Consider the following 13,467-nt stretch of genomic DNA (forward strand, 5'->3'; position numbering starts at 1 on the left):
CTACTCTAGTTCACAAGCTCTCATCTCCTGAGCTTGAGAGGGAGGTGATTCCCAAGTGCCCTAGGACAAGGTCACAGGCAAGGGCAAGCTCTTATTCCAGAGCAACCCAGGACACACCAGGGGCTAGATTGCCCTCTATGTCCACTTGTGGGGAGGCCCAAGCTTGGCGCCTCCACAAATCATAGGCTCTGGTAACAGGCAAGAGTCGTGAGGCTGAACTTCAGTCAAGCCCCACCTAACGTCCAGCGTGAAGGTTTTCCTCCCCTTTCCTTCCTAACATGGGCTCCCTTGTACATACAGTGTGGGTGTGGGTGTTGGGAGCAGTTGCCCATAGTCTGACCCATAGGACTCTCCTCAGTGTTTGGAGAGGACTCTGACCCCAGCAACTCAGGAATGGACACCAATTGCAGCGTGATTTATTGGACAAGACGTGCACTTTTGATATGGCCTCAGTAACCACGGTTTCCTTCACTCAACAGTACAGGACCAGGGTACAAGGGCTCAAAGATAAGACAGACAAATTCTCCCCATGAGCCAACAGGGAAGCAAGGGGCAAAGGGAGCCTCTTTCCTTCTTCCTTCCCTATCACTCTGGGTTTCAGTTCGCTCCTGTCTTGGGAGGGAACTGAGCAGGGATACCTGGGGGCAGTGTGCATCATAGCCTGAAGTGGGTTAGGGCTGACATTGTCCACCAAAATACCTGGCTGGACCATTCAACTCCTCCTCACCCGGCCCTACGATCTGGCCACTGTTCCAGTCCCCCTGTGGGTACAGTTAAAAAATACAAAAGCGGATCCGATGCGGGACATTATGTGCAAAGAGAGAAGGGACCGAGTTTCTGCAGTCTCTTAGCCACAGCCCCCAATGACAGGAGTGGCTGAGGTCAGGGTGTGCTGAGCAGTTCTGGAAGTCTCTTTTTGTCCAGAGAGGATGAGCAGCCGTCGTCGCTAAGCTTAGGGAAGGTGGGGTTGATGAAAGAGGAGCAGAGACTTAGAAGGGTAGGACCAGAGGCGTGCGGGGATGGGGTGGGGTGGGAGGAAGAAGGTAGGGTGGGGTGGGGTGCTTCTCCCTGTCCCTCAGCCAGTCAGAAGCAGGTGGCTGGTGCCTATGGGAAGCCAGTGGGGAAGAGGCTGAGCGGCTGGCTCTCGTTGGTAGGGAGCGGAGATCGGTAGCCATCAAAGTTCCTTGGGATGCTGCCACTGGTGGAGCCTGAGCTGTTACTCAGAGTCTCGATGCTTCCCTCTCGCTGAAGTTCTGCAAAACAGAGGAGAGGTGCAGGCTTAATCAGAGTGGGCTGGAGGTGGGGGCACACCCTGGGCTTGGCTGCTCACCATGAAGCCCCACTGTGGGTCCATTCATACTCTTTTGCAGGGAGGCTCATGCCCACCTGCCTGCCTGCCATATGGACCAAGTGGCAACTCAGCTCACAGGGAGGCTCACTCAGAAGAAGCGCCCTTGGCTATCAGACTCCAGCTTTTGACTTGGGCGTCTCTATCACTGTGGGGAAGCCTTGAGGGCAGGAGTATAATCCCCTGCCGTCCTGTGTGGATGGCTCTGTTACTTGTGGTTAGCTAGCACCTGCACTCCTGCTTGGCCAGTGTTCTCCTCCAGTTCCTCAGTGCATGCGATCCAGGATCAGCAGGTGGGCAGAAGCTAGGTCAGGAGAAGAGATGCCTGCCTACCAGATCTGTCGCTCTCCTTGCTGACCTGTCCCCAGAGCTCCGTCCCAGCTTGGCCATCCATTGTTCCCTTACTCTCACCTACAAAAGCTCCCTGCTAGCCAGTCTTGAGCTTCTAGAAAGTATATGCCTTCTCTTGGGGGGAACCTATTCTACTGGAGAGAGGGTCCTCTCCTTGCATGAATATTTCCTCTTAGCTTGCCCAAAGTCTCCTGGCGACCCATAGAATGGATGTGCTGAGTTGATCTGTAGAGAAGCAAGGTTCTGCTGTCCTAGTCCCTGTACCTCCACATCGCTCTTCTGGAAACAGCACACAGACCTATCTTGCTTAGCTATGGTAACTTTAACTGTCCCACCATCTCTTCATCCAAGACAGTAACTGGGGCAGGCAGAGGGCTGGGAATAGGACTCCCTGCTCCTTGGATTTATTCATTGGTTTTCTCAGGGTGATCAGTTCCTCTTCACTGGTGGCGAGCATGTGCACAGACAGTTTCTGGAGTCTTTTCCAAGCTCAGATGGACCCTACAGCTCAACTTCTTCCCCCGAAGCCTGCGACTATGGAGTTTTGCTTGTCTGTCTCACGAGTGTAGTATCTCAAAGCAGTTACTCGAAACATCGAGGTACAGCCAGCAATACACTCCTCTGATATGGTTTCAGAGCCCGGGATCCAGGCTGCAGCCGCCCCAGGCCCCTGCCGCCATTGACATGCAGCACAGCTGGCTTTGGTTAGGGAGTGAGGGGTCATGGCCTCCACTGGGTTGGCCATCACCAGCCAGCTACTCACACACTCTGAAGACACACTACAGTCCAAGCTGGGCTGCCCAGCAGCAGCAGCAGCAGTAGCAGCAGCAGCCACAAAATGGGACAGGGAAATGGTAACTATGCCAGTCATGTCTGGACCTGAGCCCAGGCTAGATGAGCACACCAGGATATTAGAGATTCCCATCAGGTTGTGAGCCCTGTAAGTAAGGGGGCGGGGGGGGTGGCGGGGACACAGGCTAGGAGCTGGATGCTGGCTTCCTATGAGGCCTTGGTCCTGGGAAAGCCATGAAATAGCTCTGTATGCGCAGAAAGATGAGGAGGGGGGCTCCTCAGATCTTTTCCTCCTGATGGGCTTTCAGGTTCGCCTTCATACGGGATACAGCCATTGTGCCACTAGAGGGGCAGCGCTGGAGAGCCAAGGGAAGGCCCTGAGCATTAGTGAGCAAGCAGCAGACTCCAGGAGAGCTCCTCCTCCTCTCCGTTTTCCCCACAAGCAAGCCCAGAATTTCCCAGAGAAACCCAAGGACCCAGGTAGCTTTTAGAGGCCCATGCCCTCCTGCGCAGCCATCCTGGCACTAGGGGGCGCTGACAGCAGGGCCAGAAGGGCAGAGAGAAGCAGGCAGTAGCGAGAAAGGCAGGGGCCTCCTCAGGATACAGATGGGATGGATGCAGGCCCAAAGAAGCGGGTCCCAGATAAAGGAGCAGGAGAGACCATCAGGAAGGGAAGGATAGCTCCTTTGCCGAGCAGAGGGAGAGCCCCAATAGGCTTGATACAAAGTGCAACATATCCACACTGCCAAAAGGAAGCTGAGGAGTCCACAGCGCAGGCCCAAGCCCGGCAACCCACTGACCCTTGGTGTAGGCCAAGGCAACACCTTGGTGACCCCACCACAGGAGTTTGCATGAAGGCACCCCATCCGTCAAATGACAGTGTAGGGACAACTGCCAGAGGGTTACAAGATGGATTTGCTCCCTTGGAGGCCAGGCATGGCTCAACTGCCTGGCTCAAGCTTTCTCTTTGTTATTTAGGCCTGGGAGAGAGAGGGCCTGGCCAACTTCCTCCTTGCCTCCACATCTGGGGCACCTAAGATTCTGCTGACTTTGTCTCCTTTCAGTATTGCCCAGGCTAGTTTGAACTGGTCACTGGGTCCCCGGATCTCCATACGTATCCACCGAAAGCCAGGACACTCTACATCTTGTTATTCCTTCACTTAAAGATTGCCACTGACTCTTCAGGGTCCCTAAGGCATAAACTCCCTGGCACTAGCGAATGGCTGTGCGCAGCCTGACACCCCAGGGAGGTCTCACTGGTGTTTTCTGTTTGAATGAGGAGCGTGTCTGGGCAGCCCGAGGCCACTGGGACCCAGTGCCCGCTCATCTCTCTAAGTTGTCTATGGGGGTCCATTCCTTTGTGAACCGAGATGTGCACCGCAGAGCCCCTAGGCCTACTGAACTCCAGCTAGGTCCCCTGACCGCATCCAAGTGCATCACCCCCGCCCACCGAGGACAGGCCCTGGCAGGGAGTGTGGGCCTCATCTCTGCTTCCCCAGTCACAACTCCCAGGACTGAAATTCCCAGCTTTTGCAGAAAGATAACTTCTGGAATGAACGATGTGATAGGGAGAGATGGGGCCTTTCTCCAGCATGGACTGGGGGCTTGGCTGGTTCTGGGACAGTCTCTGGGGGCGCTCTCCTACGTCCCTGAGGTCAAACCAGAGCTCTCTTTGTCCCTCCAAAGACGCAAGAGTGACAGTGTGTGGGAAGTGAACGTGGAGGAGGGGTGGATGTACGCTGGAACCCCGCTTTGAATCACCCCACCCAGCCCTAGGAGCAAGCGGCGAGCGGGAACATGTGGCCTTACCTTCCTCCATCCCGAACGCATGCTTTGTTACTGTTGGGTTGTTCGCGGACGCTGGGCTGTTGGCATTGTTTTTTTTTTCCTTTTTTTTTCCCTTTTGAAAAGAAAAGCATTGAGGAATCTTTTTCTTTTTCTCCTTTGAGAGATACGGACAATGATCCAGAAGAACACTGATCTCCACAAGCAGAAGGAGAGGGTGGAGGGAGGTGCGGGGGTGGCACACGGGAGGAGGGCGGTCTCGCAGAGGGGTTCTGCTGTCCAGGACACTGACATGCACGTGAGGCGGCGGGAGACTGACCAGTCATGGGGGGACGGGCCCAGAGGTAGAGGTGTTGTGAATCTTTCAGTACCGGGTGAGGGAAGAGGAGTCACACAGTAAGCATAATACAATAGCTTCTACAAGGGGACACACAGGGACCTAGGCCCATGCAGTGCCAGATGGGGCCCCATGCAGGTGGGGGTTGCTGGGAGAGGAAGAGGAAGGAGGCAGGCTGAAGAGTTTTCTGGGGGAATCCTGGACATTTGACTTAGTGGCCTGGTTTTGGCTCAACCCCTACCCCCTCCCCATCCTCCCCAGCTCTCAGCAGTTTTTCCTGCAGTGTATGTAGACTCCCAGTGAAGCCTAGCAGTAACTGGCCAGGGCCAGGCAGCTAGAGAGGCTCCCCCAGCAGCACGGAGTCTGGCTCATGGGAAGGTTGGCTATAAGAAAGCTTGCCACCCCTCACACTCCCCCCTCCCCCATGCTTGGACTCAGATTGTGCCCTCATATTCTCCAGGGACTTGGTGACTCTGGAAGGTAGGAGTGACAGCCTTGTCTTGCATATAGCAACACCAAGAACAAACGGGAAGCCATGGGCCCTGGGTTCACCCTAGAGGGAGAACTGGCACTGGGGCAGGCCACAGGATGCCAGACTCCAATGCCCACTACTGCCCACATTCCCCATTCCCTACTGGTCTTGCCAGAAAACAAGCTTGTTACTGTAGCTGATTCCCGATGGCACAGGCTGGGATGGGCAGGCCTCAGGGGACAGGAGAGGACAGCAGAGGCAACAAGGAGAAGGGGGAGGCCTCTGCTCTCACAAAATAAATAGGCCTAAAGAGGAGGAGGCCTTGTCTGTATGTCACCCCCACCCCACCCCCCATTCCACATGGTGCTTGTCTCAGGGCAAAGAGAGGTGGCTAGCCTCTCAGAAGGACTCCAGTTACCTGGGAGCACCAGCCCGGGTTACACACAAAGAGGGGCCGTGCTCACTCTCCGTGAGGAGACCGGCACAGTGGCCCCTGATCCTCATCCTACACTGTGGGTACGGCCACTTGGCCAAGCATGAGTCGCCGTGCCATGGCTCTGTGTGGATGCCGACGAGTGATGGGGTTTTAGGGGTGATGGCATGACTTTTCACACATCAGCTACTTGTACTGAGCAACGTGAGGTCTGGCTCCCCATTCTCTAGAGAGGGAGGAGGACACAGAGGACACTAGGCCTTAGTGAGACTTGGCACAGCTGTGGCAGCCTTAGTGAGAGGAGGGCTCTGGCAGAAGGCCAAAGTGAATTCTGCAATGGGCTGGGCATTCTTTGGGTCTGAGCCTTGGAGGGCTCCTGGCTGGTGCAGCGTTGTAGGGAGCCCAAGTCTCCAGGACCCAGAAGAATCCCCTTGGACCTGCAAGGGCAGTGCTGTGTGTGTTTGGAAGAGGGTACCCCGGGGCCCAGCCTCAGCCTTGGGGCAGTCCTGGGACTTCCACCACCGCAAAAGGATCGGCGGCCCCAGCTACTGCATGCCCTGGGAGTCAGCCTCTGTGCCAAGATGCTGCTCATTACAGGGATTAGCAGAGCACTTTTATTAGGTCCTGGCTGTAGCCACGTACCCGAGGCCCTAAACTAACCACCCAGGCTGCCCAGTAGGAGTGGGATTAGATCTGATGGGAGGAGTCTGCCCCTGCTGAGACTATAGCCACTTCCTGTGGCGAAGAGGGGTAAGCCTTCCCTAAGCGGCTGACTCAGAACTTCAGCCAGAGAAGAAAGGCAGGTGGGCCGCTCTTCTACCTGGGATGGAGGAAGCAGTCCAGGGAGGCTGTTAAGAGCAGAGGCTCTGGCCACCTGCTTCCTGGCGACTTTGGGCAGGTGCCCTGGGTTCCTGAGCATAAGGACAGCAATGTCTGCTTCAGAGCCTGGCCATAGGAATGAAATTAAATAATGTATGTACAGCACAGCACAAAGTGCTCAGAGCCTCCAGTCAGCAAATGTGAGTTACTATTATTGCTGCAATCGAATCAGTCACTGCGATTATCCCCAGGACTCGAGGGCCCTCTCCAGCCTCCTCCCCCTGCAGGTGGCCCTGCCACCCAAGCCCCCACCAGTTCTGCCTCCACTGGAGTCTGGGCAGAGATTCTTTTTAATCAAGAAATGGTGCAGGGAGGAAGACGGTGGATTCGTGTTTACAGCTTTTCATTTCCTTCCTTGCCCCCTTCCAAACACCCTCTCCCAAGATGGAGAATAAATTCCCAGCCCTGTTGACATGCATTGATTTCCCTCCTACGTCTACCTCCCAGCTCTCCACTTTAGTGGGGGCTGTGGTAAAGACCCCCTGCCTGGGGTGGGCTTGGTGGGAGCTCAGGGCAGCGATATAGAGAGGCCAGCCAAGTGCCCCTGTCTTGCCCAGCGCAAGAAAAGATTTGTAAAAAAAACCAAACAGTTCTCAGTTCCTTTTGCTTGAGGGTTCTTGGGTGGAGAGGCAGGTGTGTGTTGGGTGGGGGGAAGGGGCGTCCCCTCATTAAGAAGTCAGACTGACCAGCATCTCCCCTTGAAGGGATAAAAGTGAGGGGACCAGACAACCACAGGATAGATACAAGTTCAGATGGGGTCTGTCTCAAGCAAGCCATTTTGTTAGCAAGAAGCTTGCTCACAGGGGCTAGAACTAGCTAGGCAAGACAGCACAGAAAGAGAGAGAGAGAGAGAGAGAGAGAGAGAGAGAGAGAGAGAGAGAGAGAGATAGCGACACACACAAGGGAAGATGGGAGGCCTGAATGCTTCCTGGGGCTGAGACCTGGACCGATGGTCTTGATGTCACCTGGGAAGTGACTGGACCTGGCAGACATGGTGAGGGGTTGTCTCATCCAGCTCAGGGCCTGTCGATCGCTGTTGGAGGATGACTGAGGAGGTAGAGGCTTGTTCAGGGGGGAACACAGATGGTGTGGTGTTGGCTGAGACAGTTGCTAACTGTGACAGCACCATCAGAGGCCACACCCTCGTCTGGAGCCAGCCTCAGCCCCCAGGGCCCGTGTTAAAGTAGAACAGCTGAAGGAAGCAGCCTAGATGGAGGCCACAGCTTTCTTTCCTTTACACTTAGCTGAAGGCTGCCTGGCCCCTCCAGACCTTCCTCTGTGCCCTCTCCAACCTTCCTTCCCGTCATGCTTCTACACTTACAAAGATGCCAACAGTCAAAGGGCTTCCCATCCTGGTGAGGTCTGGAAAGGATGGAAGCTGAGGCTAGTGGAGACTGAGACAGGAGTCACCTTACTCCTCCAGCAGGGTCTTTGGGACCTTGCCTGGCTGGCCTTGGTGAAGCTGCAGGGCTAAGGTTGAAAAGGCTCCGTCTATTCAGATCACAAGAATCCTGGTTGGGAGATGAAAAGCAGGGCTAGCTCTGGCCTGCTCTTATCTCTGGGGCTTAACACCTATGTCTGAACCCAGATCCCTGGCTGGCTGACGCCAGTCTTCTGGTGTCTTACAACACACACAGCCTGGCGCCGTGAGTGCTTTCAGAGTGCAGCCGCCTGGGGCAACATTAGTCTCTTTCCTGGCCAGGGCAACCCTCAGGCCTCCCATGAACATACCTGCCTTTCTCTTTGCTCAGCTTTGCCCTGACTCAGATGCACACTGAGACACAGACCATCAAGAGAGAATGAGGCTTAGACTCTATGGTCTATCCTGTCCCCCAGTCATCAGCCACCAGTGGTGAAGGCCTATCTCAGGTGTTTTCAGCTCAGGGAGCCTTGGCCACAGGGCCATGCCTGGTGACTAAGAGTCTCAGCTACTACTGCGGAGAGACCTGAGGCCCAAGAGAACTCAGATGCTTCTGGGTACCCACAGCCTTTAGACAGTGATAGTGGGGGCCAGTACTAGGAGGGGGCAATGTTTAGGGAGACAGATGGACCAGCAGAGTTCTGCTTTAAGTGTCCACTCAGAAACCTGGCAAAGAGCCCCCGGGAATTCGGTTCTCAACAGCAGGCCAGTGTGGTAGCAACCCCACTGCATAGGGGCCTGGAGGCAGGCCAGACAGCTGAAGCCCTGGTGGGCCCACGGAAGAGGGGTGTGTGGTGACAGGAGAGGGCTACATTAGAAACGCAGAGGAAGGAGAATGAAAGCAGGCGTGTGACATGGAGGAAGAGAAGCTGGGGAGGGGAGGAGCTCTCAGAAGGAGGCCTGTCTTGTCCCGTGGCCACATGGTCTCTAGTCTCTCTGCTAGAGCTGACCAAATGTGTCTGTGTAGGCATGTGTGTGTTTTGGGGGGGAGAGGGGCACTGGAGTTCTGGGCAGAGCTGATTACAGGGTGGTTCCACATCTCTTGAAGAGCAACATCAGGTTGGTGGGTGGGGTCTGGCCAAGAGAAGCACTGATCTGCGTGGGGGCCAGAGCCTACTCTCCCACGCATGGGGTCTTGTACCATCAGGGTTGCAGTACCCCACTGCCAGGAAACTCACACCATCTGAATCCCCCTAAGTCTTAGCGTCCAAGGATAGGATAGAAAGACCAGTAACCCATGCCACACCCCTCAATACTCAGTGACCTTCCCAGCACCCAGCATATTAAAGGAACTCTTCTGTCACAGACTACAAGGGAACAGAAAAGGCGAAGTTGAACCGGCCCACACTTCCCCGCTGGAGGCATTGGTGACTGGCTAAAGCCAAGCTTCAGTTATCCCCGACTGAGTTCCCGACAGAGCCACGAGGAGAGAGAGGGTTATGGGTGGGACACTGCTCTGACCCTAGTGCTGTCACAGAGTGCAGAATAACCTGGGAAAGTCACCTGCATTTGCAGATGGCGAGGGGACAGTGTGCTCTAGCGGTGTCGTGGGGTGTGTGTAAGGCTCTCAGGAGAGTACCTTAGACACCTGGCACCTTAGGCGGAGTAAGGACCTGAGCTAGAAATCACTTCTGCTTCTCTCGCCCAGGTTCTGAGCCGTGGCAGACACCATTTAAGGTTGACTCAAGAGTTGGGCAGCAGAGGGACATATCTTTGGGGATGGAGAAGCCGGGCCCTGTGCATGACTTTGTTGTGTGGGTCCTAACTGGGGGGGGGGGGGGAGGCTAGAAGGAGTCTCATAAACTGGACATGTGTGTCCCGTCCCACACAGTCCTGAAAAGGAGACACTCCGTGGGAACCAGGCGCGCAGCAGCTGGTGCCAATCTGCCCTTCTCTTCAAGTGTAGCTCCCAGGCCTGGAGGACCCTGGCAGATGAGCTAGCCTCCAGCCTTATGAGATAGCACAGAGCCGCAGCCCACGGGAGAGATGCTACGCTTTGAACACTGCTGACCGGTGGGGACTAGAGCCACATCTGGTTCTCATTGAAATGTCCAAGTGTAATTAATGCTCTACAACGTGGCGGAAGGGTTCGGTAAGACGTGTTTACCCCCCTTCCATCAGGGCTAAGAAATCAGTTTCTTGTTCCACCAGCGGACCAGCCCTCTTTCCTGTGGCTGGCCTGCCCTAGTCTGAGAGGGCAAAGACCTGCCCATCCCCCATCTGTTTGTCTTTATTCTTCTGTCTTTCCCTCTCTGTTTCCTTCCTTCACTCCCTCCTTTCCTTCTGTTGCCACAGGTTCTATTGTGTTCTACAAGCTAGTCTTGAGCGCCTCAGTTTGAGAGCTCTTTCCACCTCAGCCTCTTGAGTAGCTTGAACTACAGGTGTGGGCCCTTATGAACCACAGATTGAACTACAGGTATGTGTTCTCTCATCTACTTTCTAGAACGCACGGGTGGGGCCAGCAGTGGGCATGTGATCACGCTGTCTACCCACACTACACTGAAGGCTGTGACTACAGTGTGTAATCCACTCTGGGAGCTGGTGGGCGGGGGAGGTGACTGTCACCATTCCTCCTGTGAGGCTCTTCCCCAGCCCTGAGGAGGAAGCCTGGCTTACTTCCACTGGGAGACACGGGGTGTCCTCTCACACTGCACTAAGGGAATCCCTTCTTTGTAGCCGCATATGACAGGCAGCGCTTGAGAGTGCTGATTCTGGAGGTGCTGTGACAAGAGGTCCTGCCACCTTGCACAGTGGCCCTAAGGCCCAGGGCAGGGTGAGGCAGGTCCTTGCATGGGGATGCCCCTACCCGGCTCATACGCAAAGGGACATCAGTCTACCAGATGAGAGCGAGAGCGAGAGTGAGAGCGAGAGAGAGAGAGAGAGAGAGAGAGAGAGAGAGAGGTGTCTGAGCCATGAAAGGAATGCCTTGGGCCTTCATCTAAGTGCTCAGAACAGCAGGGACAGCAGGATCTGAGGAAGATTGCCCGTTCAAAACCACACCCCCAGGGCATCTTCCTTCCCAGGCTCCTGCTTGGGACCTCCCTACAGCCAAGCAGAGGGCTCCGGGGATGCTGCTCCCCCAGCTTCCCTTCCCACCCGAGCATCTTCAGTTTATGGTGCCTTTTTACTCAGGGATTTATTACTTTCATGGTAATGGGCTCCATTCTATTTCCTCCGCGCTGATATTTCTAATCATTACGGTGTGGCTTTATGAGCATTTCTTAATAAGTGGAGGTATTTTTTCCCTTTGAAACAAACTGCTCTGTGAGTTAATGACTTGTTGTGGGTGTGGGTGCGACCCAGAGACAAGTGGAAGTTGGGGAGGGGCTGATAAGGGTTGGGGCTGTATGGAATCTTTTAGATTTAAACCAAACTGTGCTGAGGTCCCTTTAAGACTCTTGGTTTGCGCCCATACTCAAGGCTCACTAACTAACTGCTCACAGGCAGCTTCAACCATGCACAGGCACTTGTAGCATCTGTGGGCTGGTCAGCACTCTCCCGGAGGATGGGTAGGAACCTACCAGTCCTAGTCCTTTTGTATGTGTTGCCAAATACAAGCTAGGCCTTGGTAGGTAATTTAATTCCTTGGTGGCATTTAGGTTAGGACCCCGTGCTTGGTAGCTTCTCCACTGAAGAGTAAAGTTTTAAGGAAACGGACCCAACTCCCTGTCCAGTGGTCCAGCGCTAAGTCTGACAAAAGAGACTCATCAGGATGAGGCCTCTGTGGCCCCCGTCATGGTCTCAGCCTGTGCTGCAAAGACTGTGCGCCTGCGCCATGGCGGGTGTGTGTGTGTGTGTGTGTGTGTGTGTGTGTAGGGGGGGTTGTCTTAGTTAACTACAGTGGTGCCACCCTTCCCTGACTGCGGCCCAGGCTGGGCTGATGTGCTCCGCCTTTGTGCTGGTCTCAGACAGGCTGCTGGTGCCGGGCCCTATTCATCATTCAATTCCGCTGGCTCGGATGAGCCTCGCCATTTGCTCCTCCAGGAGGATGACAAATCTAGAAATGCCAGTCCAATTCGGTGGATTAAGATATTGATTTGCCCGGTGAGCAGAAGTGCATTTGTTCTGCCAGCCTTCCCGTGGGTAAGAAGGGGTTAACCAAATGTTTATCACAAGGCTGGCTTCAGAGTTGAAAGTAATGTGATCAGTAATGAATTTTGTGTTACATTAGGTTGTATAAATGGACAGACAAGCGCAGACAACAAGTGGCCAGGAGTCGGGGCTAATCTAATGATGTAAAAATAGAGACAGCACCAATTATACCAGGGGCCAGCTCCAGGCTCCTGCAGGGACTGCAAATGAATAGGTACAAATCAAATTACTCACTAATAGACGCACTACAAGAGGGGCAGTCAATGGTAAATGCATTAGAGCCCAGTGACCTCTCTGCTCTGCACAGCAGAGTCCCAAAATTTGACTTCCATCTTCAGAGTGGGGGGCAGGGAGTGGCGCTCTCAAAGAAACTCTTGTTGGGTGAAACATGGCCATCGCTCCCTATCCCAAAGCAGAAAAGACCTCCTGTCCTGGCTGACCTCCAGTGCTTCCTGAAGCCTGAGCTCCAGGGGAAGGGAGACACCCATGTGAGGGGCATAAAGAGCAGTAGGACCAAGCCTTCCGTACAGGCAGACAGGTTACATACCCAAACACTTCATAGCCATGTGTCTCCCGGGGGTGCTGTTTTTGACTGCTACGTCAAGGGCTGTGTCTGCATTGGAAATAAAATAGTTCTTTAAAGTCGATCGCACAATGAACGGACCTCCCAAGAGTCAACAAGAGCTGAGATCAAACTGAGGAGATAGCAAGATCTGGTCTGACCACCGATGGCTTCGCAGGGTGGAATTCTGTGGTCTGTTCCAAGGTCCAGCACACGCCGATTTCCCATTAGCCAAAGCTAGCAATAGCCACCCCTTCCTTCTTCCTCCTCGGTCTCCCACGGCCTGAGTTCCACTATTCCTGCTTGCTTCAGGGGGTGGGAAGGGAAGGCTGAGGATGTAGGCCCAGGCTTTGGGGTAGCTCCTTGTATATTCGTCCATGTTCAAAGCTGCTTGACACTGCGCTGCGCTTCTTTGGGAGGGTTTGTGGTCTCATGCTCAGAGGTAACCCTGGATCCACACAGTCAGCTCTTGGGGTTTGGGGATGAATGAAGTATGAAACCAAAGAAGCTCTAAGTCTTCCAAGAACTGGTCCAAGCTCCATGGAGGCGTGGCCGCACAGCCTTGATTCACATTGCCCTAAGCACCCTAAGGCCAGCACCACACTCGCACACATGAATGGAGATGCCATTCTGCTCGTGGCCAGCTGGCGCCGGGAGACACAGGGAACGTGCCAGTGTGATAGGCACGGAGGAGGTGAGGGTAAGGGATGGAGAAAGGCGTCCGAATAAATGAAGGGACTAGGTCTCCCCAAACTTGATTAAATGCAGAGGGGTGAACTGCAAGCTACTGAGCTACAGGAACAAGACACGTGTGGCGGACGGGGACAGGCACAGCTATAAAAACTAGAGGATTTGTCTCAGGCAGTGGGGGCTGCAGGTTCCTGGGGCCAGAGGTAGTGTAGGAAGAGCAGCAGCAAGAAGCTGGAGCCCTGTCTGCTGTGGGCAATCCAAAATGTCTCATGCATAATGCAGTCAAGGGTCATCTCTGCCCTTCCT

At 54.5% G+C, this 13,467-nt stretch overlaps 1 protein-coding gene across 8 annotated transcripts in view; it reads right to left on the reverse strand.

Moving 5' to 3' along the window:
* Nucleotides 1-397: 397 nt before the first annotated feature.
* The window catches only part of Bcas3 (BCAS3 microtubule associated cell migration factor), a 474,306-nt gene continuing 461,236 nt past the window's right edge, over nucleotides 398-13,467 (reverse strand). For 4 of the 8 annotated variants that reach the window (XM_041664853.1, XM_041664849.1, XM_041664851.1 and 1 more), the window contains 3 exons: nucleotides 12,457-12,522; nucleotides 4,301-4,391; nucleotides 398-1,253 (listed from right to left, as the gene is read on the reverse strand). In XM_041664853.1, coding sequence (XP_041520787.1) covers nucleotides 1,217-1,253; nucleotides 4,301-4,391; nucleotides 12,457-12,522 — 194 coding nt within the window. In that variant the 3' untranslated portion in view covers nucleotides 398-1,216. The remainder of the gene's footprint in view (nucleotides 1,254-4,300; nucleotides 4,392-12,456; nucleotides 12,523-13,467) is intronic. The other 4 variants (XM_041664856.1, XM_041664854.1, XM_041664855.1 and 1 more) reach the window with 2 other exon arrangements.

This window comes from Microtus oregoni, unplaced genomic scaffold (genome assembly GCF_018167655.1).
Source record: "Microtus oregoni isolate MIOR12 unplaced genomic scaffold, Mior012 000015F_ref0000493, whole genome shotgun sequence".
Classification (NCBI taxonomy): Eukaryota; Metazoa; Chordata; class Mammalia; order Rodentia; family Cricetidae; genus Microtus; species Microtus oregoni.